Source organism: Cnephaeus nilssonii, assembly GCF_951640355.1.
Source record: "Cnephaeus nilssonii genome assembly, chromosome: 3".
Taxonomy (NCBI): domain Eukaryota; kingdom Metazoa; phylum Chordata; class Mammalia; order Chiroptera; family Vespertilionidae; genus Cnephaeus; species Cnephaeus nilssonii.
Window position 1 is genome coordinate 57,125,554 of NC_137074.1, and position 25,054 is coordinate 57,150,607.

At 41.6% G+C, this 25,054-nt stretch overlaps 2 protein-coding genes across 4 annotated transcripts in view; one reads left to right on the forward strand and one right to left on the reverse strand.

The window, feature by feature from the left end:
- Positions 1-613, reverse strand: part of FAM162A (family with sequence similarity 162 member A) — a 37,393-nt gene extending 36,780 nt beyond the window's left edge. The window contains exon 1 of the mRNA XM_079767087.1: positions 467-613. Coding sequence (XP_079623213.1) covers positions 467-500 — 34 coding nt within the window. The 5' untranslated portion in view covers positions 501-613. The remainder of the gene's footprint in view (positions 1-466) is intronic.
- Positions 614-1,602: 989 nt separating this feature from the next.
- Positions 1,603-25,054, forward strand: part of MIX23 (mitochondrial matrix import factor 23) — a gene marked incomplete at its 5' end in the record, with an annotated part of 32,688 nt that continues 9,236 nt past the window's right edge. The window contains 4 exons of one of the 3 annotated variants that reach the window (XM_079766402.1): positions 1,603-1,678; positions 5,403-5,452; positions 17,124-17,249; positions 22,982-23,128. In XM_079766402.1, coding sequence (XP_079622528.1) covers positions 1,603-1,678; positions 5,403-5,452; positions 17,124-17,249; positions 22,982-23,128 — 399 coding nt within the window. The remainder of the gene's footprint in view (positions 1,679-5,402; positions 5,453-17,123; positions 17,250-22,981; positions 23,129-25,054) is intronic. The other 2 variants (XM_079766401.1, XM_079766400.1) reach the window with 2 other exon arrangements.

Here is a 25,054-nt window from a genome sequence, read left to right on the forward strand (position 1 = left end):
GGTAGGAAACTCCAGACTACAGGTTATCTCTGACAGCAAGGATCAACTGGAGATGGGGGACAGAGGAGACTCGAGATTCAAGTAGAGTAACGGAGGGCAGGGAGAGGTTGGCCTGCAAAGTGTGGAATGAATCAGGCAATGAGGGAGTTCTAGGGACGGCGGGTGAATTGAGCTCCGAGGAGGCTGGTGACAGGAGATGGGAAGACAGGGGGAACAGGGCTCATCAAGTTGGTGGGAGCTGTGGATGGAGAGCCAGGTTGCGAGCGTCACACAGGGCCAGCCCCCAGGGTCGGCTCCGCAATTGCTCGCTCCCACTATGACTACCGTGCGGGTAGAATTCCGAGCAACCGGAGGGGAGTGCGTGATGGCACCAAACCACTACCAGGCCTGGGAAAGCTGCAGGATTCCTCCAACCCCAGTGGCCAAGCTGGCTTCCCGCCCTCCCTCAGCCCGTCCCGCGTCTCACCCGCCGCCAGGCGCAGGCCGCGGAGGCTCCCCATGGCCGCCTACTCCGCCGACCGGCACGGCGCCTCGGGGAAGGCGGAGGCGCGGGAGCACTCAATGTCACAGAACGCCGCAAGAGAGGACGCAGGCGGCGACGGCTGGCGGGGCGTGTGGGACGTAAGGGCGGAGCGAGCGGGTCGTGCGTGACGCAGCACGTCGATGGGCGGGGCTTACGGGCGGGACCCGGGTGCTGCTTGGGACGTGGGTGACGTGCGGAATGTGCGAGTGGCGCGTCCAGCGGGTCCCACCTGGCGTGGCGTCCTCGCCGCGTCCTTAAAATGTTCTTGTAGAGTATGGGCAGAACGGGCCTTTGCAATGTTATTCTTTGCATCTTAAGGAAGTACTCTTTTATAATAGAAGAAAAGAAGTGCGCTCATTCATTGCAGAACTGTTGCGAACTGTAGACCCCCGAAATCACGCTGCCTGGGTAAAGCAGCATTTCAGTACACTGTTGTAGCAGTGTTTTCAATGAGCCATGCCTTTGTCAAAAACACGCAGCTGGGGCTCAGTGGCCCCCATACCCTGTTGGCTGTGGGAGGCTAATTGAAAAATTAACATGGATATTCCCTATTTATTTACCTAACACCGAACACCTTTCCAGCCCTTATGCATTGTCAGAAATGTCTTTTCTTGACATTTCTTAGTGACCCCAAATTCTTAACGAACAAAGGCCCCTCGTCTCTAGGGACGGGAGATAGATATCGGAGTGGGAAGGTTAAGAAAAATCATTTCTACTCCAGGTTTCTTCCTCGAAGGATCTGGTTGGTGAGACTAGGAGGAAATCGTTTCCCTTTTTATAAGAAGATGGGATTAGGGTAAACCAATTCCTTCAAGTTCTGACATTCTTCGATCCATGCATAGGGGTCATTTCTAGGAGGACATGGCCAAGTTGCGATGAAAGTTAGCTGTCAAAGGGGTAACAGTGAAAAGGACTGCAAAGTTCCAGGTTTCGACGTGAATGAGGACCAGGGAAAAGCCAAGACTAGTGTTCAGCTATCTCTCTCGCAGATTTCCCTTGAAATATTTTGTCAGGCGCTGCCGCGGGCACCTTTGCTCCGCGGTGATTGGCTCCCGGCAGGGGCCTCCCGTTTGTCCAATATGGCGGCGCCCAGTGGCGGTGTGAACTGTGAAGAGTTCGCCGAGTTCCAGGTGATGGGGTTTTTCCCAGTGGCTGGTGTGTCCTTCCTTTTATCCCCGGACCCTGTACCCTCCTCTGGCCTAGGAGGGAATGCGGACAAGTTATGGAAGAAGCGGGCAATTCGAGGCTCCTTTTTCGAGCCATTGGAGGTCATGGGGGCGCGGGGTTGGCCTTAGAGAGCCAGGCTACTCCTTGGGGGTCATGGTTCTCTCTGCGCCGCCCAGGCCTTGAGTAACCGCACGGGACACTCCGGGTGGTGGCGCGGTGGGAAAGCCGAGCTCGGGCCGCGTGGGTAGGGATTGTGACAATCTTTTAGCCATCCACCGAAATCTACCTAGCCTGTACCATTCTCGTATTTTAAGTTGAGCCTTTGTAGGAGATTTTCAAAAAAGTGAATGAGAGCTTACTCATTTGATAAATCAACTTGTCACAAGTTTTATTGTTTTGGTGGGGTATAACATTTGGAGTCTTGGAAGAGCGATTAATTCTAGTACCTGCCCTGGTGCTGCTGCCTTTCTAAGCATTAGAGAGAATGTAACATTTAAGAAAAACGCCGTATCTTTTATATATTCAAGCACCGGAGGTCTAGGGTTAAATATTAACCCGTGAATTAAAGAACAGGGGTTTGGATTTTGACCAAGTTGCAATGAAAGTTATCTGTTCCAATGTGGGCACAAATGTGCTGCTGTCTAGATTACAAATGTATTTTTTAAAATATATTTTTATTGATTTCAGAGAGAGAGAGAGATGGAAATATCACTGATGAGAATCATTGATCTGCTGCCTCCTGCACACCCCCTACTGGGGATCAAGCCTGCAACCCAGGCATGTACTACCCTTGACCAGAATCAAACCCAGGACCCCTCAGTCTGCAGGCCCACGTTCTATCCACTGAGCCAAACCAGCTAGAGCTACAATTATTTCACATGTCATTGACCTATCTGTAGTAAGCTTTGTGCTTTGAGCCATTTTGAAGGGAGTGGTATTCTCGAAGATAACTTCAACAGACTTAATTCTTTGACAACGATTTGGCCAAAGAACTTTATGCGGGGTCTTTTTGTATATGAAGTCATCACTTGCACCCTCTTCACCACTTCAGCTGCTTTTCAGACTAGCTCAACACAGCTGTTGACTTCAAATATGATTCATATGCCCAACAAATGCAAACATTTGTAAAAATCTTAAGTAGGAAAAAAAAAGACTTGAATTTTATAGTGTACGGACTATTTAAAGTTTACACCATTTGTTGCCTTGGTCTTGTCACATTAGTACTGTGATTTAACTTGAGTCAGTACACTCAGAAAACTGTGTAATAATAGTCTTAAGGTTTATGAGAAAGAGTCTTGGTTAGTGAGTTAGATGTTCTGGGTTCTAGTACTGCTTCTGCCATTCTATTAGCTTTGGGATCTTGAGCTAATCACTTAACTCCTTTGGCAATTAACTTTTGAATCTGTAAAATAAGATTATGTTAAGTAATATTTAAAACTTCTTCCATCTCTATAATGTTATTTGAATCTCTAAAACCAAATTTCAGAGGATCTCTTTTTGCTGTTAAAACACTGATTTTCCTTTTGGAAGGTCAGATAAAATGCAAGTGGGGCAAAAGCTAAACTGTCCTGCAGAGCCATTCCATTCACAGAGAGAAAAAAAAATCATAAAATAAGTAATTAGTGATACCTAGGGGAAGTTTCTAGATACTTTCTCTAGGACTTTTCCAAGTACATGGTTTATAATGGAGGATATTCTGGGTTAAAAGTCAGAAGAACTGCTTTTCCAGAGCTGGCCTTGGCACATCATTTAACCTCATTGTAAATAAGAATAACATTTGTCCCCATTGCCTTGGCACACAGTAACATAAGTGAAGGTGCTGTAAAATTATAAAGTTTTAGTATAGCATTTAGGTTTAGATGAATTTAACTGGCATACTCACAAATTACTAAGCAGTTTAAGTTTCTTAAAGCTATGGAACCATTACATTTTCTGTGTAAGTATCCTAAATGTGAAAAGCACTGCACTGAACACTGTCGAAGAGAAACAAGTCACGTATATTTTGTGTGTGTGTGTGTGTGTTTCTTTTGATATTTTTCCTTTTCTTTTTTCTTTTCTTGTATATATTTTTGTTGTTCTTGTTAATTGTAAGTCAGTTTTTTCCATTGATTTTTTTTGAGAGAGTGGAAGGAAGGGAGGGGGAGAGAGATAGAAACATCCATGTGAGAGAGATACATCGATTGGTTTGCCTCCCTCACACATCCCGAATCCAACCCGAGTCCCTTTGGTTCTTGGGCTGATGCTCTAACCACTATAAAGATTAGTTGTATTTTTTTCAGAATTTTATTATGAAAATATTCAAACACTACAAAAAGTTGAAAGAATTGTACAGTGAACACTGGTACCTACCATCTAGATTCTTTAACCAGTGATTTGCTGTATTTATCAATCCACCTTTTTAAAAAATATATATATTATTTATTGATTTCAGAGAGGAAGGGAGAGGGAGAGAGAGATAGAAACATCAGTAATGAGAGAGAATCATTGATCGGCTGCCTCCTGCACGCCCTCTACTGGGGATCAAGCCTGCAACTCAGGCATGTGCCCTAGACCGGAATTGAACCCAGGACCCTTCAATATGCAGGCCAACGCTTTAGCCACTGAGTCAAACCAGCTAGGGCTGTTAAATAAGTTTTGACAGAAAGTTTCTTCATGCCCCTTCCAGTCAATCTGTGCCCCATCCTTCTTCCCTCTGACAACTAGTGTTCTGATTTTTTTCCATATAGGTGCATGTTTTTATTTATTATTCTTTATTTTTATTGAGTTGAGAGAGAGAGAGAGAGAAACATTGATTTTGTTGTTCTACTTATTTATGCATTCATTGGTTGATTCTTTTATGTGCCCTGACCAGGGATTGAACCTGAAATTTTGGCTCATTGGTCTGACGCTCTAACCAACTGAGCTACCCAGCCAGGATATAGGTGTAAAGTTTAAGAGTTTTTAAAGTGTTTTAAATTTTTACAATTCTAATTTTTCTACTGGAGGCCTGGTGCACGGATTTGTGCACCGATGGGGTCCCTCGGCCTGGCCCACGGGCATTGGCTGAAACCAGCTGTCCAACATCCCTTTGAGGGGTCTCGGATTGCAAAAGGGCGCAGCATATAAGATCTTTGGTTAATCTCTTCCCACTCTCTCCCCTCCCCTCTTCCCTCTGAGATTCATCAGTCTGTTTCATGTTTCCATGCCTGTGGTTTCTGCTCCTGCATTGAGTGTCTGCCCCCTGGTGGTCAGTGTGCATCATAGCTACCAGTCGGCCAGTCGCTTAGTCTTTTATATATATAAATTATAAAAGTTGGACTTTGTACTCCTAGAAAATATCCTATTTGCAAAATGAAATAAAATCCAGAAAAGAGTCTGACTGGCATGGCTCACTGGTTGAGCATCAACCTATGAGCCAGGAGCTCATAGTTTCATTCCCAGTCAGGACATATGCCTAGGTTGCGGGCTTGATCCACAGTATGGGGGATGCAGGAAGCAGCGATCAATGATTCATCATTGATGTTTCTATCTCTTTCTCTCCCTTCCTCTCTGAAATCAATTAAAAATATATATTTTTTAAAAATCCAGAAAAGAATGTTTAAAATTGAATGTCTGGAATCCCATTTTAACATTCAGCAAGAATTTATTGAATATTGTATTAGTTTGCTAGTGCTGCCATGATAGATACCACAAATGGTGGTTTAAATACAACAGAAATGTATTTTTTTCACAGTTCTGGAAGCTAGAAGTCCAAGATCAAAGTCCTGTCAGGATTGGTTTCTGGTGAGCCTCTCTTCCTGGCTTGCAGATTGCTGCCTTCTCACTGCATTCTCTCATGGCCTCTTTGTGCATGTAGTGGGAGAAAGATCTCTGGTGTCTCACAAGGACACCAGATCTATGGGATTAGCACCCTATCTTACTTACCTCCTTAAAGGCCTTATCTCCAGATACAGTCACATAGAAATTTTGGGAGGGCGTAATGCAGTTCAAAACAGTTACGGCTAGGTACCAGGCATTTGGGAAGACCCAGTGGACTGGGTATAAAATGTAGAAAATATTGAGAATATGAATAAAATGCTATAACAGTTCAGAGAGAAATAACTCGAGATGATAATTGAGTTGGGCCTTGCCCAGCTGGTGTGTCTCAGGGTTGAGCATTGACCCTTGAGCCAGGAGGTCATAGTTCTATTTCCAGTCAGGTTGCTGACTCAATCCTCAGTAGTGGGCGTGCAGGAGGCAGCTGATCAATGATTCTCATCATTGATGTTTCTATCCCTCCTTTCCTCTCTCTCAAATCAATTAAAAATAAATAAATGATCTGGGCCTTAAGTGAATAGGATCAGGGCTATTTTCGGTAGAAAAAAAAACAGTATATAAGGCAATTTTATGTATTTGGGGAAATAGCCAATCAGTATTGCTGGAATTACACAAAAGATTAGAACCAGGTTGTGAAGGCCTTGGATGCCAAGTGTGAGATTAAGGAGCCAATTTTGAGCAGAGGGTGTGAGATGATCAAGTGTTTTAGGAGGATTCATCACTTGTGCCATGGTCTTTGTTCAGGCTCTGTTATTTTTGCAACTAGCTTTGTGATAGGTCTCCTTATTTTCAGTTATTCCTTTCTCTAATATATCCCTTCTTCAATCTAATCTCCATAATATTGTGGCTTTATACTGTTATCTTTGAAATTTTAGAATCTGAACTATGCATCTAATTTTAGGCTTATATTACTAGGTCTAAAATACTTAACATGGCATTCAATCCCAAAGTGCCTCTCTCTAGTTATATCTCTTACCTTTGTCCTTATTCATGCATGTTTCTCTCCCCCAAACCCTTACCTCCTCCAATGTACATTTGATCTCTGTTGTCCAACTACGTGGGCCTACTTTTCTCTGAACACATTATGCTCTTTGTTATTTCCATGTTTTTTTTTCAATTGTGGCTACTTTGAAATCCTTTTTTCCTGACTCTGTCTGAGATCGAATTCATATATCACCTGAACAAAACCAACTCAATATTCCTTCCCAGAATTTTAAGTCTTAGTATTTCTGTTAGGAATATTTATTCATTTATACACAGTTCATTTTGAGTTATATGATAATTAGGTACAAACTAAATAGACTATTGTCTAGCATTAGTTATGGTTCCTCTTGCAACATGCCCAGCGCTCTCTGTCCCTGTGCCTGGGGGTGCTGGGTGTCAGAGGACTCTGGCAGTTGTAGGCAAGTCTTTGTTTCTGGCTTAGGGGGAACAGTGTGAGTACTGCTGTAAAAATGGGGTTTGAGGAACCAGGTCTGTCTAAAAAGAGCACATGGGATCTACTGGGTGCTTACCGGCAGAGGGTGTGGAGAGGAAAGGTTAAATCTGAGATTATTTTTTTGGAGTACATTTGTATTTTACTGACCTGTAATAGACCTTTTCCCACCCCCACCGCCCATAAACCCTAAAAGCTGCTCAAAATAATAAAAGGAATTTACCAGAGGGTTAACCTTAGGAATCCTATCTAATAAAGAGGGAATATGCTAATTGACCCTCACGCCGTCACAAAGATGGCAGTGCCCACAGCCAATAAGGAGGGAATATGATAATTGACTGCCCCGCCCTCAAAGATGGTGGCACCCACAGCCACAAGATGGTGGCGCCCAGATCCCTCAGCCCCACCAGGGCAGGAGGCACATGGTGACTTGGGCCCGCCCCCAGGCGGGCCTGGCCGCTCTGTGCCTGCCTCTGGAATCCCCCAGTCCCCTCAGCCCTACAGCTGCCCAGGGCCAGCCTGAGGTGCAGGCAAGCCTTGGATGGCGGCTGCCCAGCCGCCCAGGGCCGCCCAAGGCTCAGGTAACCAGGGCCGGCCGAGGCTTGCGCTGCCGGCAGTGGCAGCAGCAGAGGTGTGATGGGGCATCACCTTCCCCTGATTGCCGGGTCGCCTCTCGCTCCTGAGGGCTCCCAGACTGTGAGAGGGGTCAGGCCGGGCTGAGGGACCCCCCCTCCAGTGCATGAATTTTCATGCACCGGGCCTCTAGTCCTATATAATAAAAGAGAAACATGTAAATTGACTGTACCTCTGCTATGCTCACCAGCCAATCAGGAGTGAGTATGCAAATTAACCCAACAAAGATGGTGGATTAATTTGCATACACAGGCGCCAGGCGGAGAGCAGAGCTGGAGAGCTGGTGGAGAGTGGACCGGCTTAGGGAACTTGGCTCCCAAGCCGCCAGACGGAGAGCAGAGAGGGAGAGCTGGCGTCTTGGAGGACTTGGCAGAGTGGGAGGCCGTGGGACAGAGAAAGAGCAGGACGGGGAAAACCCAGAGCGTGCGGAACACCAGGAATTCTGGGAGTAGTGGTTCTGGTGACAGCCCCAGGACCAGAAGCGGAAGCCCAGAGCACAGGGAGCACCAGGAATGCTGGGAATCGTAGGTCTGGTGGCAGATGGATCTCCCAGACACTAGAGCAGTGATGGGGAACCTTTTGAGCTTGGTGTGTCAAACTTCGCCAAAAAACTGAGCATAACTTGGGTAGTGTGTCACTTTGAGGAAAAAACTAACTCCAAGACTCTAGTCACAAATGTTTCATCCTCAGGAGCAGCAAATGTTTCATCCTCGGCATGTGGCCGCGTGTCATCAGAAATGGCTACGCGTGTCAGTGCTGACACGCATGTCATAGGTTCGCCATCACTGCACTAGAGCAAAGTGAGCCTGGAGCAAGTTACTGTTGTGGTGGGGGATGGAGGAAAAGCAAAGGTGAGAGACATAAGTAAAATCAGAGTGTCTAGGAAAAATTAAAGGGAGGATATCCTAAAACTTCCAGGAAATCTTCATCAATGAAGCAAAGAAAAAAAAAATGTCTCTATTGTTCTGTGAGCAACAAACCAAACTGGGTTGGGTCTCAGACAATTCACTCTTATGATTGCAAAGACAGACAGAAACTCCCGGATTGGAGAGGGCTCCCGTGAGGGCTCCCAGGTTGGAGAGGGTGCGGGTCGGGCTGAAGGACCCACCCCCCCATGCATGAATCTTCGTGCACTGGGCCTCTAGTATAGTATAATTATAGAGAGGCAATACACATTTACTCTTCCCTACTACTAAATATGGGCACTCTTTCAGTACTGAAATTGAGATTTTTATTTCACAATTACAGGTAAGACAGAAAATGAAATTCCAAGATAAAGTACATAAATAATTTTAAAGAGTCAGCCTAAAATTAGAGATTCATGCTATACTAGAATCTCTTGTTTTGAGGAAGGTGAAAGATAGGAGAAGGTAGAGGCACTATAAAATTTGAAGAATTCTCTTTGTTATGCTTTGACATTTTGAAGCTGATTAGGGTTCCAGGTTCTACATAAAGATGTCGCCTTCAGAGAGCCACTGAAGTGTGTGTATTTCTGTATTTCTGTGAACTTCAGTTGCAGTTTATTGTGTATAAGCTGCCAAGGACATTTTCTGTATATTTTCTTGGTTGAATTTGTGAGAGAGGGTATGCTATTAGGGCTAAGCGTCAGGTAGGTAGTCAGTAATTCTTTATGAATGAGACACATTTAATGGCAGTACTTTTGTACCTACATTAACCTTCCAGTTGCTGTTAGTCTGTGAGGGCTGCCCAGGCTTTCTTCTAGACCAACAATTTACAACCGGTATGCTGTAAGAATTTTTAAAACATGCAATACCTGACTATTTAGTCAAGGGTACTGACCTCTTTTCCCTTAGGTTGCCAAATAAAAAAATGACAACAGCTAACACAACAATAGCTGTTTGGTGTGAATGAATCAAAATTATACCTGTTTGTGTGTGGGTATGTGTGTGTTTTTGTCACCTAGGCATAATATCTATTTTTTGGTGTGCCACAGAATTAGTGTATTTGTGCCAAGAGATGGAAGGGGTTGAAAATCGCTGCTCTAGACCTCTAGTTGTCTTGAGAGCTCTAGCGCTTTTTCCACTATAAAGAAATGTGTGCCTAGTGGGTTTATAGTTCTTTTCCTTCTCTCTTAGAATTTTGGGGAAAATTTCCCTTCTTATCTTTAGCTTTTCTAGTATCTTTTCTGTGACATTTAAAGAATAGCTTATAGTTCTCAGCAATCCCTGAACAAGTACAGTATTAGTTTAGCGACTATCATATTTTCTTAAATTCAGCCCTGTCCATTAGGTCTTTCTGTGATGGTGGAATTTGTGCTGTCCAATATAAGTAGCCACTAGCAGCATGTGGCTCTTGAGCACTTCAATTATGGCTAGTGCAACTGAGGAACTAAATTTTAAATTTTATTTAATTTTAATTAAAGGAACCTCATGTGGCTGGTCTCTACCCTATAAAAACCAAGCTCTAGGTCAAATATTGATAATTCTCTAGCACACAGAAGAATTGATATAGTTGATAATCCACATTTGTAGGTTTTATTGATTGATTGATTGATTCATCACCTAGTAATGCAGATGAATTCCCATTGCTGTATAAGTAATTTAATAGTCTGTCCAAATTGTTTTATTGGAGGAAATTTGACTGTTTAGCTACCATCAAATTCAAAACTGGTTAAAGTTCCAGGTAAATCAAAATCCTAGGCAGTATCAAGTTAGATAATCTTTCACCCTGATTGCTGTATCTGTCTCCTAACTAGTATCTCTGCATTTACTCTTGTTCTTCTACATTCCATTTTCCACACTTTTTTTGTGTGTTAATCCTAACCCGAGAATATTTTTTCCATTATTTTTAGAGAGAGTGGAAGGGAGGGGGAGAGACAGAGAGAAACATCCATGTGAGAGGCATCGATTAGTTGCTTCCTGCACACGCCCTGACTGAGGCTGGGGATTGAGCCTGCAACCTAGGTACATGCCCTTGACCGGAATAGAACCTGTGACCCTTTGGTCCGCAGGCTGATGCTCTGTTCACTGAACCAAACACTTTACTGTGGAGCCCTAGCTACACATAATGAATTATCCCTGTGCTACCTGCCCATTAGTTATTTAACACTGTAACTTTAAGCAATCATTTTAAAACACAAGTCTCATCATGTAGTCCCACTGTACCTAAGTACTTCATTGGTTCTCCATTGTTCCCAGGAAAAAGACGAAGAGTCTATCACAGGGGTCCTCAAACTTTTTAAACAGGGGGCCAGTTCACTGTCCGTCAGACCGTTGGAGGGCCGGACTATAGTTTAAAAAAAAAACTATGAACAAATTCCTATGCACACTGCACATATCTTATTTTAAAGTAAAAAAACAAAACGGCAAAAACACCCGCATGTGGCCCGCGGGCCGTAGTTTGAGGACGCCTGGTCTATAATATGACATATAATGGTTTGTCCTCATTTACACCATGTTTTCTCTTACTATCTGTACTTAAGCCATATTAACTTTTGAGTCCATTAAATACTTTATTTAAATGACTGTGCAGGTTACCCATGATTTCCACTCTGCTGAATCTAAAAGTTAATTTCTGTTTATGTCTTTCTTAGTAACGTTCAACATAATTGACCATTCTTGGAGCCTCTCTTCATCTGGCTTCTGTGACGTCATAGTCTTTCTCATGTAGTTTTAGATGCTGGAGTCCCTTCTTGTCCATTGGTCCCCTTCACTGCTATGGTCTCTCAGTGATCTCTTTGATCCCATAGCTTTAAATAACATCAATTTGTTACTATAACTCTAATCCTGCTTAGTGTCAGAATGGTATATTCAACTTTTTACTCCGATATCAAAAAGGCATCCAAAAGGCATTTAAAAAAAACTTTTTATTCTAAAAAATTTCAATATCTACAACAGGAGAAATTTATATAATAAAGAGGACACTGTGATGCATAACAACCAAACAGCAGGAGGGCGGGGCAGCGAGCTAAGATGGAAGAGCTACAGGAGGGCGGGGCAGTGGGCGGAGAGCTAAGGAGGGTGGGGCAGCGAGCTACGTACTACGTGCGGCAGAGAGGTATGAGCGGTGGTGGGCTGGGCAGCCCCCTGAGGCAAGCAGCAGCGAGCTACTCGCGCATGGATTCGTGCGCAGGGCCACTAGTGGTATCATAAAGTTCCTTGTATCCATTTCTTAGCTCCAACAATTAATTCATGGCCACTCTTGTTTCATCTATATTCCTACCACTCTCCCATCCTAGCCAGATTATTTTAAAACACACCCCACAAGGATATTTTTTTCTATAAATATTTCAGTCTGTAGTTCTAAAAGGTTACAATTTTATTTTTATTTATTACTAGAGGCCCAGTGCACAAAATTTGTGCACGGGTAGGGTCCCTAGGCCTGACTGGCGATCAGGGCCTTCCGACCGGGGCCTTCCTTCATTCTCTACTGCCCCCTGGTGGTCATCACATGTCATAGTGAGCGATCAAACTTCTGGTTGAACTCCCGAGGGGACACTTTGCATATTAGCCTTTTGTATATATAGATTATTTTCTAAATATATTTTTATTGATTTTAGAGAGGGAGAGAGAAACATCAATGATGAGAGAGAATCACTGACTGGCTGCCTCCTGCACACCCCACACTGGAGATCAAGCCCACAACCCAGGCATGTGCCCTGACCAGGAATCGAACCATGACCTCCTGGTTTAAAGGTCACCACTCAACTACTGAACCACACTGGCCAGGCTAAAAGGTTACAATTTTAAACATAATGCAAGTATAACATACAATTAATAATAATCCTAAATATCATCAAATACCCTGTGAGTCACAGTAGAACTATTGATCTGCCTACTCCTAAATCTTTCCTTCCCTCAGTCCCTTCCTCATCGTCAATTAATGGCACAACATCCATTCAGTTGCTCGGGCCTCAAAACTAAAGGTTATCCCATTTTCTTTTCTCACCCGCTACTCCCACCAATTCAGCAGCAAGTTTTATCAGCTCTGGTTTCAAAATAAATCCTGAATCCAGCTTCCTCTTCCTAAGTCTACTGCTACCACTTTATCAAACTACCTTTATCTTGCCTAGACCACCATAGTATGCTAAATGGTCACCTTGTTTCCATTCCTCTCTCTAGTCCATTCTCTACATAGCAGCCAAAGTTATCTTTTAAAAAATTAGTTGTTTATATCATCCCTTTGCCTAAAACTGTGTTACCTTTAGAACAGAATCCTTTATTGTTTTCATGGTCTCTGTTGCCCTTCATTTTATTCTGCTCTGACCTTACCTCATATAACTTTCTCCCTATTCACTCCTAGCTCACTTACGTTCCTTTAGTTCTTCAAACACCCCAGTTTGTTCTTGTCTCATTATTTTTGACTGGAGGCGCAGTGCACGAAATTTGTGCATGGGGGGTGGGGGTCCCTCAGGTCGGCCTGCACCCTCTCCAATCCGGGACCCCTCAGGGGATGTCCAACTGCCTCTCGCAATCTGGGACTTCTGGCTTCTAACTGCTCGCCTGCCTGCCTGCCTGCCTGCCTGCCTGCCTGATCGCTCCTAACCCCTCTGCCTGCCTGCCTGATCGCCCCTAACTGCTCCCCCTGCTGGCCTGATCTCCCCTAACCGCCTCTGCCTCACCCTGCACCTGGCACCCTCCTCCGGTCAGTCGCAGGCACCCGGGACCCTGGCTTCTCTCCCTCTGGCTGGCCGCAGGCACCCAGGACCTGGGCTGGCTTCGCCCGGGCTGGCCGCAGCCATAGGGGACTATGGGCGGGCGGCTTCGCCCGGGCCACAGGCGCCCAGGACCGTGGGGTGGGCGGCTTGTCCCTCTCCTGGGCCACAACCCCAGCCACTGGCACCCAGGACCGCGAGGCGGGCGGCTTGTCCCTCTCCCGGGCTGCTGGTGCAGCTGCTGGTGCCCAGGACTGCGGGGAAGGCAGCTTGTCCCTCTACCAGGCCGCAGCCTGGCTGGTCCCCATTCCTCTCTTGTGAGCTCATTTGTGCCTGGCTGGTCCCCATTCCTCTCTTGTGAGCTCTTTTGTGCCTGGCTGGTCCCCATTTCTCTGGCACGAGCTCATTTGTTCCTGGCTGGTCCCCATTCCTCTCCCCAGTGTTGAGTGTCTGAGCTATTATGGCGTGACTGTGTGAGGGCATGATGACGATTTGCATATTAGCTCTTTATTATATAGGATTATTCCCCCAGATGCTCTTATAGTTGGCTCATTCATATTTAGGTCTCAGCTCAAATGCTTCATCCTCACAGTGGCCTTGATTTTCCTATCTAAAGTAGACCCTTCCACCCTACCCTGTCACTCTTCATCCCTGTTACCTTAGTTTGTTTTCTGAAACCCCTTATCTGTGGTTTCAGCCTGTGGTCAACCACAGTCTGAAAATATTATATGGAAAATTCCAAAAAGAAACAACTCCTGGGTTTTAAATTATACAACTTTCTGAGAAGTGTGCTGCCCTGCTCCATTCCACCCAGGACATGAATCAGTGAATCATCCCTTTGCTCCCTGTCCATTAGTCATTTAGTAGTTGTCTTGGTTATCAGATCTACGGTCTTGATATTGCAGTGCTTGTATTAATTAATAATGGCCCAGAGCATAAGAGAGTGATACTGGCAATTCAGATATGTCAAGAAGAAGCCATATATGGCTTTCTTTAAGTGAAAAGATATGTATGTATACGGGAAACACAGTATATATAGGGTTTAGTATGGCTCGTGTTTTATGCCTTTTTGATATCCATGTGGAGGTCTTGGAATGTATCCCCAGTGAATAATGGCGGACTACTTTACTGAAATTATCTTGTTTATTGCCTGTCTCCGAGAATTTTCTCCATAAACGCAAGGAGTTTTTCTGTTTTATTTACCACAATAGCCCTGGTGTTTAGAATGATGTTTGACATAAATTAGACATTAGTGAATACTTTTTAATGAACAGTGAGTTAATAAATGAGTGAACTCTGTGGTACTGTCTCTAATTACTACATATATTTTTAAATGATTATTGAGGCCTCTCAGCCAAGGAAAGCTTTATCTAAAGGGTATAACTTAAATGTTGGCACAGAAGATCAGTTTGATTTTAAAAGAGGCTTTTTTTAAAAAAATAGTCAAATTATAGGAGATAAAGTTAACAAGGTAGGTCCCTCTCTGCTACTTACCTATTTTTTGACTGTCTGAATAGTGCTAACCATCATTTGTTTGGAATTTGCCATTTTACTGACATGATACATCCTGCACTGAACATAAAGCATTATTTAAAGTTGCTTAGTGAATATGTTGAGATTAACCCCTAAGAATTCCAGTGTACAGAGAATGATGATGCTGTTGACAAAAATAGAAACATACGAGAAGAGGGGATAAGATAGTGAAGTTGATTTTAGACCTGATGTTGGCCTGTGTTTTATTAGTTGAAATTACGAGCCTTCTAAAAGCTGTTTTATTTCTAGATTGAAACTAGAAAAGATCGTTAAATTGCTAATGAAAAATTAGTGGCCTAAGTGGTTATTATAATTGGGAAAAGCCTAAATGTTCATTAATGGGGAAGTGGTCAGAGAAGTTGTGCTACCTGCACAGGATAAAATAATTATTAATAACAAGGGCAAAGTGCTCATGGTATAATGTCATGAAGCTGGACTTTAAATTGTTACATAGTATCTCAGTTTTATAAAAATATTCATAGATATTTATAGGAAAAAACTGAAGGGACATGTTAAAATATTGATAATGGTTAACTGAATGATTTTAACTTTCTTTAAAATTTTTTTCTAATTTGAATGTGTAATGCTTTAGTGCTAGTCAAAATATTTAACTAATGGATAAAGAAAGAAATAAAGGAGTTGGTTTCAGTCTGGATTAAAGTTTGGCAAAGGAAAGAAATAGAATGTTATGCTGAGAGAAATAGAGGATCTAATTGGCTTTATTGAATGACTAGAGATGAATTTTCATGCACTGGAGGGGAGGGTCCCTCACCCCGGCCTGCCCTCCTCAGTCCGGAAGCCCTCAGGGGCGACCCGGCGATCAGGGGAAGGCAATGCCCCCACAACACCTCTGTTGCTGCCACTGCTGGCAGCGCAAGCCTCGGCCAGCCCTGGTTACCTGTGCCTCGGGCTGGCCATGGGCGGCTGGGCAGCCACCGTCCAAGGCTTGCCTGCACCTCGGCCAGCCCTGCTTGTCTGAGCCTCATCAGTGGGGGGTTCAGGAGGACCCAAGGCCCCCGGTGGGGCTGAGGGGACTCTTGGCAGCAGGCGCATGGAGCGGCCGGCCCTGGCTGAGGGATGGAGGATACTCTCAATGACATGAGTTATAACTTCCAATTTGTTGGACACCACAGTCAGGCTTCAGCTTCGGGGGAGGGAGGAAGAGAGGGATGGGCAGCTCGTTGGAGGAGCCTGGGCGAGCTGTCAGTCAGTGGGGGGTGCAGGAGGACCTGAGGCCCCCGAGGGCTGAGGGGACTCTGGCTGCAGGCGCAGAGTGGCCAGTCCCGCCCCCACTCTGGGCCCCGCCCTCTTGTGAGGGTGTGATGGTCAATTTGCATGTTACCTCTTTATTATATAGGATTAATGAATCAGGCAGCATCCCATCTAGCAAATAGAAGGGAGTTCCCTGATTTTCATACACATTAATATTGAATGTGAACTTGGATATTTTCAGTAATAAGTCTCTTCCTAGAATTATATACTTCTGTTTTCTTGATGATTTTGCAGAGATCATGTTTGTTTGTTTATGGGTGGGGGGCAGGTTTAAGAAATAATTTAAAGAGAAAGGTATACTACACCTTTCCTAGTGTTTATATTTGGAGACAGGATGTAGCTAATTCCCAATTTCTCTGACAAATGTACGCTAGTCATTTGAGAGAAGGGACTATGCTGTGCAGGCTTACTCACCAAAGTCCAAGTCCTCTTGCCTGTTATCATTTTTCTTTTGGTTGGTTTGAGAGTTGGAGCCTTTTTCAGGGGTAGGAGGTCTTTGGGAAGTGTGAGCCAGAGTTCCTAAGAAAGGTAAAACTGATTCTTGCTTGTTCTGTAAACAAGAGAGCCATGAAGAGATGTGATTCCTTCCCTAGCAGCATATTTTGTTTTACTTATTTTTGTCACAAAAATTATACCACCATGGTAAAAACAACAACAACAACAAAAACTTAACAATGAAAAGCCTAAAAAGGTATAGATTAATTTCAACAAGTTAACCACTACCGATAATTTCTTGTGTTATCTTTCCAAAAGTTTTCTACCTAGCATCACATTTTAGAATGATAGCGAGGGAATGGAATAAGCAATTATGCTGGATTGATTTGGAGAATGTGGGAATCCAGCTCAGTAGGACACTTTATTGAGCACACACTATTTGTGAAGTACTGTGGGTTACAAATGAATTAAACAATCTTTTCCCTTAAGATTGGAGCCAAGGAAACAGAGCTGGTGCCCATTATTAGAATTACTATTATATAATTCTTGCAACGAAAGTTTTCCTGTATTTGCACTATATTTGGCGTGGTTTCCCCACTTCTAACATACAGGGTTGTTAAATCAAGAGCTTTATGTTTTGGTTTAAGTGCTTCTTTTTTAAAAAATCACTTAACTTGCCATTCAGGTTATTCTTCTTTTATTTTAAAAATATATAGGAATTACTCAAGGTGATGAGGACGATTGATGACAGAATAGTACATGAATTAAACTCTACGGTTCCAACAGCTTCCTTTGCAGGGAAGATTGATGCCAGCCAAACCTGTAAACAACTCTATGAGTCTGTAAGTGTATCTTTGAGTCTTTCTTTTGTGCTTCTATGCGTTTCTTTGCAGGCAAAATAAGAACTCATTTGATAAATGTTATAACTAAACTGTGGATAAAATCATGACATTATGTTTTCTTCTTGCTCACACCTGAAGGTGTGTTAAGTTTTGACCTAGTTTCTACAAAGTAAAGAAGTGTGTGATTGTAGGTACAGTCTGTGAAGAGATGGTTCTAAGGAATGGGAGTGGTCGTTTTTGGCCCCTTCTTGGGAAGCCTTTAACTTACATCTTTTCTTTAACATGGAAGCTAAAGTTCAAATGGCATTTGCTTTCTTAGGCTCTACTGCAAGATTACTATTTGGATTCATTGTCTCATAAAGAAGGTATTACTTAAAACCTAAAGTCCATTTTTATTTTTTTTAAAAAAAAATCAGTTTTGGATGAGCTTATTCATTTCAGTTAAATTTAAGCCATTAACTGCTGCTATTTTTGTTCTGCTTTTATATGAAAGTACATTATTTTAGTGAATGGTCAGGTAATTTTAGTGGCTTTAGAAAATCACAGGGTTGTGGGCTTTAATGAGTAGAACCCAGAATTGGAAGTAGGGAGCATCATGCTAGTCCTAATTTATTGTGAGGTTGTTTGACTGTTCACTTAGCTTCTTTGGATAGCTGTCTAAAGAACTGGAAATTATGATCACTTTAGTGACCCCACCCCACTACCCATATAATCTTTGTAACATACTTAATTGTTTCCAGTCCTTTTATTAATTTAGAAGTTTATATTGTAGTGATTACAAAATGGATTCCAGATCTAGATTAAATCCCACCTCTGCTACTTCCTAGGTAGATGACCTTGAACATGTTACATAACCTCTGCCTTAACTTCCTTATTTGTAAAATAGTATCATAAGAATATCTCGTTCATAGAGTTGTTTACAGGATTAAATGAGCTAATATAAAGTGCTTACTGTACTAAATGTTTTACATAGTAATACTTGATGCTTCTATTATTAGTTATTGCTGTTATTATTTGTTATCCTTTTGTTGAGCCAAGATAACCTGGCATACTAAATTTGGAACCTTTCTGTTTTGTATATTCTTAGGTATGTGTTTGGATTTTTTTCTGTCGTTATCCTAGAGTAGCAATTTTCAACCTTTCTTATCTCATGACACACATAAACTACTTACTAAAATTTTGTAGCATATTGAAAAATATATTTTTTGCTGATCTGACAAAAAAAATAGGTATAATTTTGATTCACACCAAATAGCTACTGTTGTGTTAGCTGCTGTCCGTTTTTTATTTGATAATCTAAGGAAAAAGAGGTCAGTGCCCTTGGCTAAATAGTCAGGTATTGCATGTTTTAAAAATTTTTATGGCATAGGAGTGTACCACAGCACACTGGTTGAAATTCGCTGTCCTAGAGGGATTCAGCAACATGAACATCATGCAAAAGATTGTTTATCAAGTAGTTTTGTGCCAGGGATCCCATCTGCAGCACAGTGTTAATAAGTACCACTGAGTTCCTTCAAATATTGTCTCAGTTAAGAAATGGAACTCCATGAAATGTCTAAGCTGCTTGTAGTCACCCTGACTTACTTTAGTCCCTGACTCTTCCTTCTGTAGCTGATGAAAAAGTATTTGCACTCTTATGATAATGCTTCTTCATAGGAGATGATCAGCAAAGTTATTATGAAGCACTTGTTTTAGAAATTCCAAATCTTAAAAATTACTTGTAGTAAAAATAAAATAATTTTAGTGAGATCCCCTTAGTAGAGCATATTCCCTTCAATCTATTAAATTTCTCTAGCTTTATTTATTGTTCTCAAGATGAACATAAAAATCAGTTCTGAGCAATATAGCGTCTATGAACTTGGAATAGTGCTCCAAAACTGTTGTTGGTGTTATAATGATTGATTTAGGGTGATTCATATATACTTAAATGGTATGCTTCCCCTTACATCATTTTGTCAGAAGTTCTGGAAGAAGATTTAAAACACAAAAAAATGCTATGACAAAAACTTTGTAATTTTTGTTTGATTTATTTTTTTTTTAAATTGATTTATAGAGAGAGAGGAAGGGAGAGATAGGGAGAAACATCAATATGAGTGAAACATTGGTCGGCTGCCTCTTGCACACCTCCAACAGGGGATCAGGGATCAAGCCGCTACGCGGGCATGTGCCCTGACTGGGAATCTAAGCAGCAGCCTTTTCCTTTGTGCACGGGACGATGCCCAACCAACTGAGCCATAGTGGCCAGGGCTTTTGTTTTATTTGAATGATACGTAACCAAGGGTCATTCTCAAGGTTCTAAAACAAACCAAATGATGTTGAGGAAATTAGAATTTAATTTGAAGTTTACTTAGAATCAACCTTTGCTTTAGAAAGAAAAACACCAAAAAACAAAAAAACAAAAAAAACCCACAAAAAACCACACACAAAACATCCCATACTGTAATTAGGACAACTGTTGGCATTATATTTCCCTTAAAGACAGAAAACATTGTTTTATTTTTATTTTTTTAATATATTTTATTGATTTTTTACAGAGAGGAAGGGAGAAGGACAGAGAGTTAGAAATATCGATGAGAGAGAAACATCGATCAGCTGCCTCCTGCACACCCCTCACTGGGGATGTGCCCACAACCAAGGTACATGCCCTTGACCGGAATCGAACCTGGGACCTTTCAGTCTGCAGGCCGACGCTCTATCCACTGAGCCAAACCGGTTTCGGCAGAAAACATTGTTTTAAAATAGTGATTAAAAGACATGAAAATTTTAGATTAAACCAAGTTTTTGAAGTTTTGATCAAATAAAACCAAAAGTCCTAGATAAACCTCCTTTAGACTAGTTTTGAGTCATTCTCCTGCCTCACTCCAATGTCTGCGTTTCAAAATTGCTTACCCCAACTCAAAAGAAGTATGGTTATGATATGCTTATTGTTCAGGATTTTTTTCCCTGTATTCAAAGGCCTTCCTACCATTTACCAAGTTTCTTAATAAATTTACCTCAGTTCCTTTGATAAGCACTTCATATAGATCAGAAACAGTTCTCCTGTGACCAGATCCTAAGCATCTGAATTGCTAATGAGCCAAGCCTGGTTTAGTGCGATATTTTCCTCTGCTAGGCTCATGTCACATAATCTATTACTAATTATCAAGTGTCCTCATTTCTTTGACATAGATGCACAGAACAGTCCAGGCATATTCCTCTTGCACGGGCTCTGAATTCTGAATTTTATTGAAGGGTGGTCATGAAAACCAGATTAAAACAATTGATTATACAGAATAAAAGAAAATTTGCCCAGTAATTTCTCTTCACATCAAGTGGTTTCCCAGGAGGCTAATATGAAGGAGAAGTAAGCAGGTGAGGGTAGGAGGGTGATCTGCAGCTAGAAGTCTATCCACAGGAAAGGGGCAAGTTAAAGAGGGGAATAGTACTGCGGACTCAAGGGTCCCAGGTTCGATTCCGGTCAAGGGCATGTACCTTGGTTGCGGGCACATCCCCAGTAGGGGGGTGTGCAGGAGGCAGCTGAGTGATGTTTCTCTCTCATCGATGTTTCTAACTCTCTCTTCCTCTCCCTTCCTCTCTGTAAAAAAAAAAAAAAAAGAGGGGAATAGTAAAGGAAAGTCCAACCAAAGAAGGAAACTTAGTGGTGAGAGAGACTGAAAGGAAAGGTACAAAATTTGAATTTGGTTTTTAAATGCAGATAGAAAAATGTCAACTGTAATTGAAAAATAAAATTTAAAAATATTAAAATAAGCCTAGCTGGCCTGTCTCAGTGGTTGAGCGTTGACTTATGAACCAGGAGGTCATGGTTCGATTCTTGGTCAGGGCACAGGTCTTGGTTGCAGGCTTTGTCCCTAGTAAGGGGCAGGTAGGAGGCAGCCGATCAATTGGTTCTCTCTCATCATTGATGTTTCTATCTCTCTCTACTTCTCCCTTCCTCTCTGAAATCAATAAAAATGTATAAGTATATTTTTTAATGACCATCATATCAGAACCCAAAGGGATTTAAAGAAAAACTGAATTGAAAAAATATTAAAATAAAATTCTAAAAACTAAAATGCAGATAGAAAAGTGAGACTATTTTGTTATACTTCTAGTTGGTGCGAGTGTTATTTCACCAGTTGCTGGGGAGTTAGACACAATATCAAGGTGATTAAATAACATCTGGTATCTGAGCAGTGTATTGAGTCATGTTGCCCCTAAATATTAGAGGTAGAAAGAATATCAGTGATTATTTTCTCAGAATTCTTCAGAGGAAACTAAAGCCTGAAAATACTAATTTCTTAGGCAGTCTTATGCAGCAACAAGAACTTCTTAACTCTCAGGATGGTTCTTTTTGTTCTCTTTTAGGAAGAGTAGTTCCCTGCCCTCAGTGGCTCCTTTAATTTCCTGTAATTATACCTGAAGGAATAAACAAGTAAAGAAGCAGCATATTAAACCATTTGGAATATGAGCCTTGAGGCTGTCTGTGAATCAAATGTTACAATGAAAAAAAAAAAGCATATTAGAGAAATTTACTATAGGTGGGGTTAATGTCTTTCAGGCAGTTTACTTGTACTTTCCTTCTCTTTCCATGGGTATGGTTTATAATTACTAGTAATGCACTTTTAGTACTGCACTCTAGAACTGCAAAGGCTTATTCTTTCCAGGCGAAAGATACACCAGTCACTCTCAACCGTAGGGTCCCAATATCATCATCTGGGAGATGTATTTCAAGTAACTTATGAAGAATGCTTGTAGAATGGTTAAGTTAGTGCTATATTTTATATATATAATGGTTGGGTTATCCCTGTTATAACTACCACATTAGGTTATTCTCTCTTCAGAAAGAGGAAGGAATGATAATTACACGGAGCAAGTTAACACTTAAATTTTAGTTGTAGGTGAACCACTGTTATTTATGTACCTTTATAATGGTTATAATATATTAGTGTTTTTGCTTTTTCTGTGCCCCAAATTTTTTGGGTGTCGTAAAAATTTGGCTATGATCATAGGAATGTGTTTGAAATGAATCAAGACAGAAAATAGATGTGAATTGTTATACTGGATTTGCTACATCAACATGATGGTTAGTAAAAAGTTGTTCTGTCAGATGTCCTTTCAATCAACACACACAATTGGTGGAATCAATAATCTGTACTTTATACATAATTTTTCCTTATTAATACTTAAACTTTAAAATCTTAAAAAGGACTCTGTCTTACATGGTAAAGTAACTTCCTTTGTTTTTCTTTATTGTAACTAAGAGCTGCTCTACATCACTTGCTTTATAATTCCTTGTATTTGGTGACGACATGAGGCTGAAGAAAGCATGAGAGGACAAAAACAGAGAGGAAGAATACCAATAGAAAGTGGCCCAGGAGATGTGTGAGAGTGGGTGTAGGGTAGAGGAACCTATGGATGGAATGAGGAGAGAGGGGCGTGGTAGGGAAAAGGAGACGGAGGCGATGAGTCCAGTGTGGGGGTGCAGGAAGAGGGGTGCAGGAAGAGAGCAGGAAGCCCTGGGAGCTTATTGAGGAAGAGCACGACCCGAGCACCGGCAGAGGTGCTTCCTTTGATCTGTTTTTAGGGGATTTAGCTGATTAGCACAATCTTCTCTTCCATAGACGTAATTTTTAAACACTGTTTTAGAAAGTATTACATTTCTATAGTCTAAAAATAAGGATTTAAAAAACAACACTAAAATGTGATAAATTGGTGTGATTTTTTTTTCTTTTTTCATTCCTTTGTTCTTTTAGTTGATGGAGGCTCATACCAGTAGGGACAGATTTATAAAAAATTGTATAGCTCAGACTTCATCAGTAGTAAATCACCTCCGAGAAGAGAGAGAAAAGAATTTGGACGATTTAACGTTATTAAAGCAACTTAGAAAAGAACAGACAAAGGTAAGTTGAATAAGGTTTACCTTTCTGAGGCAAAGTTTTTCCAAACTTAGCCTTAAAAATAAAAGCAGTTTTTAATATGAAAAATTTAGAGTAAGGTATGATTATTACTTTAAGAAAATTACCAAGAGATTAAAACTTCATTTTCAGTGGACCTTATTTTTACATTTGGAAATATCCAGTGATAAATTGGTAAATTAATGTGCATTTCATGAATGTATGCAATGTAGCAGGTTTAGCTAAAATAAACATGTAATCATATTTTATTTCAATTCCTGCTGTCAAAGGTAAAAGGATTAATTCAGACCAATATCACCCCAGAAAATCTAGGGAAACCACATCTGTATCTGTGTCCTGAGGCTCGACTTGAGAAGAAACATTTCTTAAATGTATTTACACTTTGAAAATATTTACTTCTGGTGTTATTTGTAGAAATTTGCTGAAATATAATACAGATAATTCACTTCAGAACATTAACCTCTTCATCCATTAAAACATAGTATAATTTAATATAACCAGATATACTGCAACCTCATTATAACTTATTTTTACTATGGAGAAGTTGCTCTGGGTCTTTGGCTCTTTTTTGGACATTCCATTTGATCTCCCATTCCTGTAGCTTTTGCTGTTAAGAAAATAGCAAGTGTCCTCTGAAGGCTATGCCAGAGGAAGCCTTATTTCCCAAGTCAGCTATAATGTAGGTAGGGTGTGGACGTCAGAGTGTAGTTAACGAAACGGAACACTTCTTTATACCCTTACATGTGACATGTCAGGAAAACAGGTGAAATGTATATGTACCGTATTTTTCTATGTGGGATGTCTTTTAAGGGGTATCTTTTTATTTTGATATAATTTCAGACTTACAGAAGGGTTGCAAGAATAGTACAAGGAACTCCCATGTACCCTTTACCTATATTGACCTATTTGTTTACATTTTGCTCCACCTGCTTTACAATCTGTTCTCTTCATGCTGGCTTCTCCCTCTATCCTTCCCTCCCTCTTTCCCAGTCTTCCTTTCCCTCCCACCTATACATACGTACACTTTTTTTTCCCTGAGCCTTTTTGAGAGTATGTTTGGCATGTTGTACCCCTTTAGCCTTACATATGTTGGTTATTTCCTAAGGACGGGCATTTTCTTACATGACCACTATACAATTATCAAAATAATGTCTATGTTTTAAGATGCCATGACAGGTGACTTACTGAGCCTTGCATGTCAGGTGAGTGAAAATCCATTGTGGGATGGAATCATGTTTTTCATATTGAACAGTTGTGAAGTTTGCCCTTTGTTAGTAGATGTAGCCAAACTTTGAAAAGGAGGCCTTGTCATCTCTTTCAAGCCTTTGTTCCTGGAGCTGCACATGATGAGTGCGCACTTTCTCATCATCCCCCTGATGCTGTATGTCTCACTGGATACAGGGTTCACCCACTGTCTCCACTGCTCTCTTTGGTCATGAGACTGCTTCAGCCCTGTGTTCCATACCTGCTTATTCATCAGTGGTGGGTTTCTCAATAGGGGACTTCTTCTCTAATGGTCATCTTGCTATGCTATTAGTGTTTATGAAGGCCTAGAGATAATTTATATATCGCCCGTTAAAATGTAGTTGTTTTTGGGTTTTGTATTTTAACACTCTTGACGGTATTAACAAACAAAACTGCAGGGCAGGGCTGGTAAATCAGAAACTGAAAAATCACTATTTGCAAATTCATTCAAACAAAGAATAAAGTGGCTGTTAGTGGAGAGCAAAGTTCAGAAACCAGTGAGTGTTTGGAAGTGTCACACAGTTTGCCCCACCCTCAGTTCTGCCCTCTGCCTCTAGGACCCAGAGAGAGTCACCAGGGTGGCCACTGTAAAGGGGGAGCTTTAGAAACCACTCAGTGAGTCAGGAAAGGTAGCTTTCTACCTGATATCATGTAGGACTATAGGGT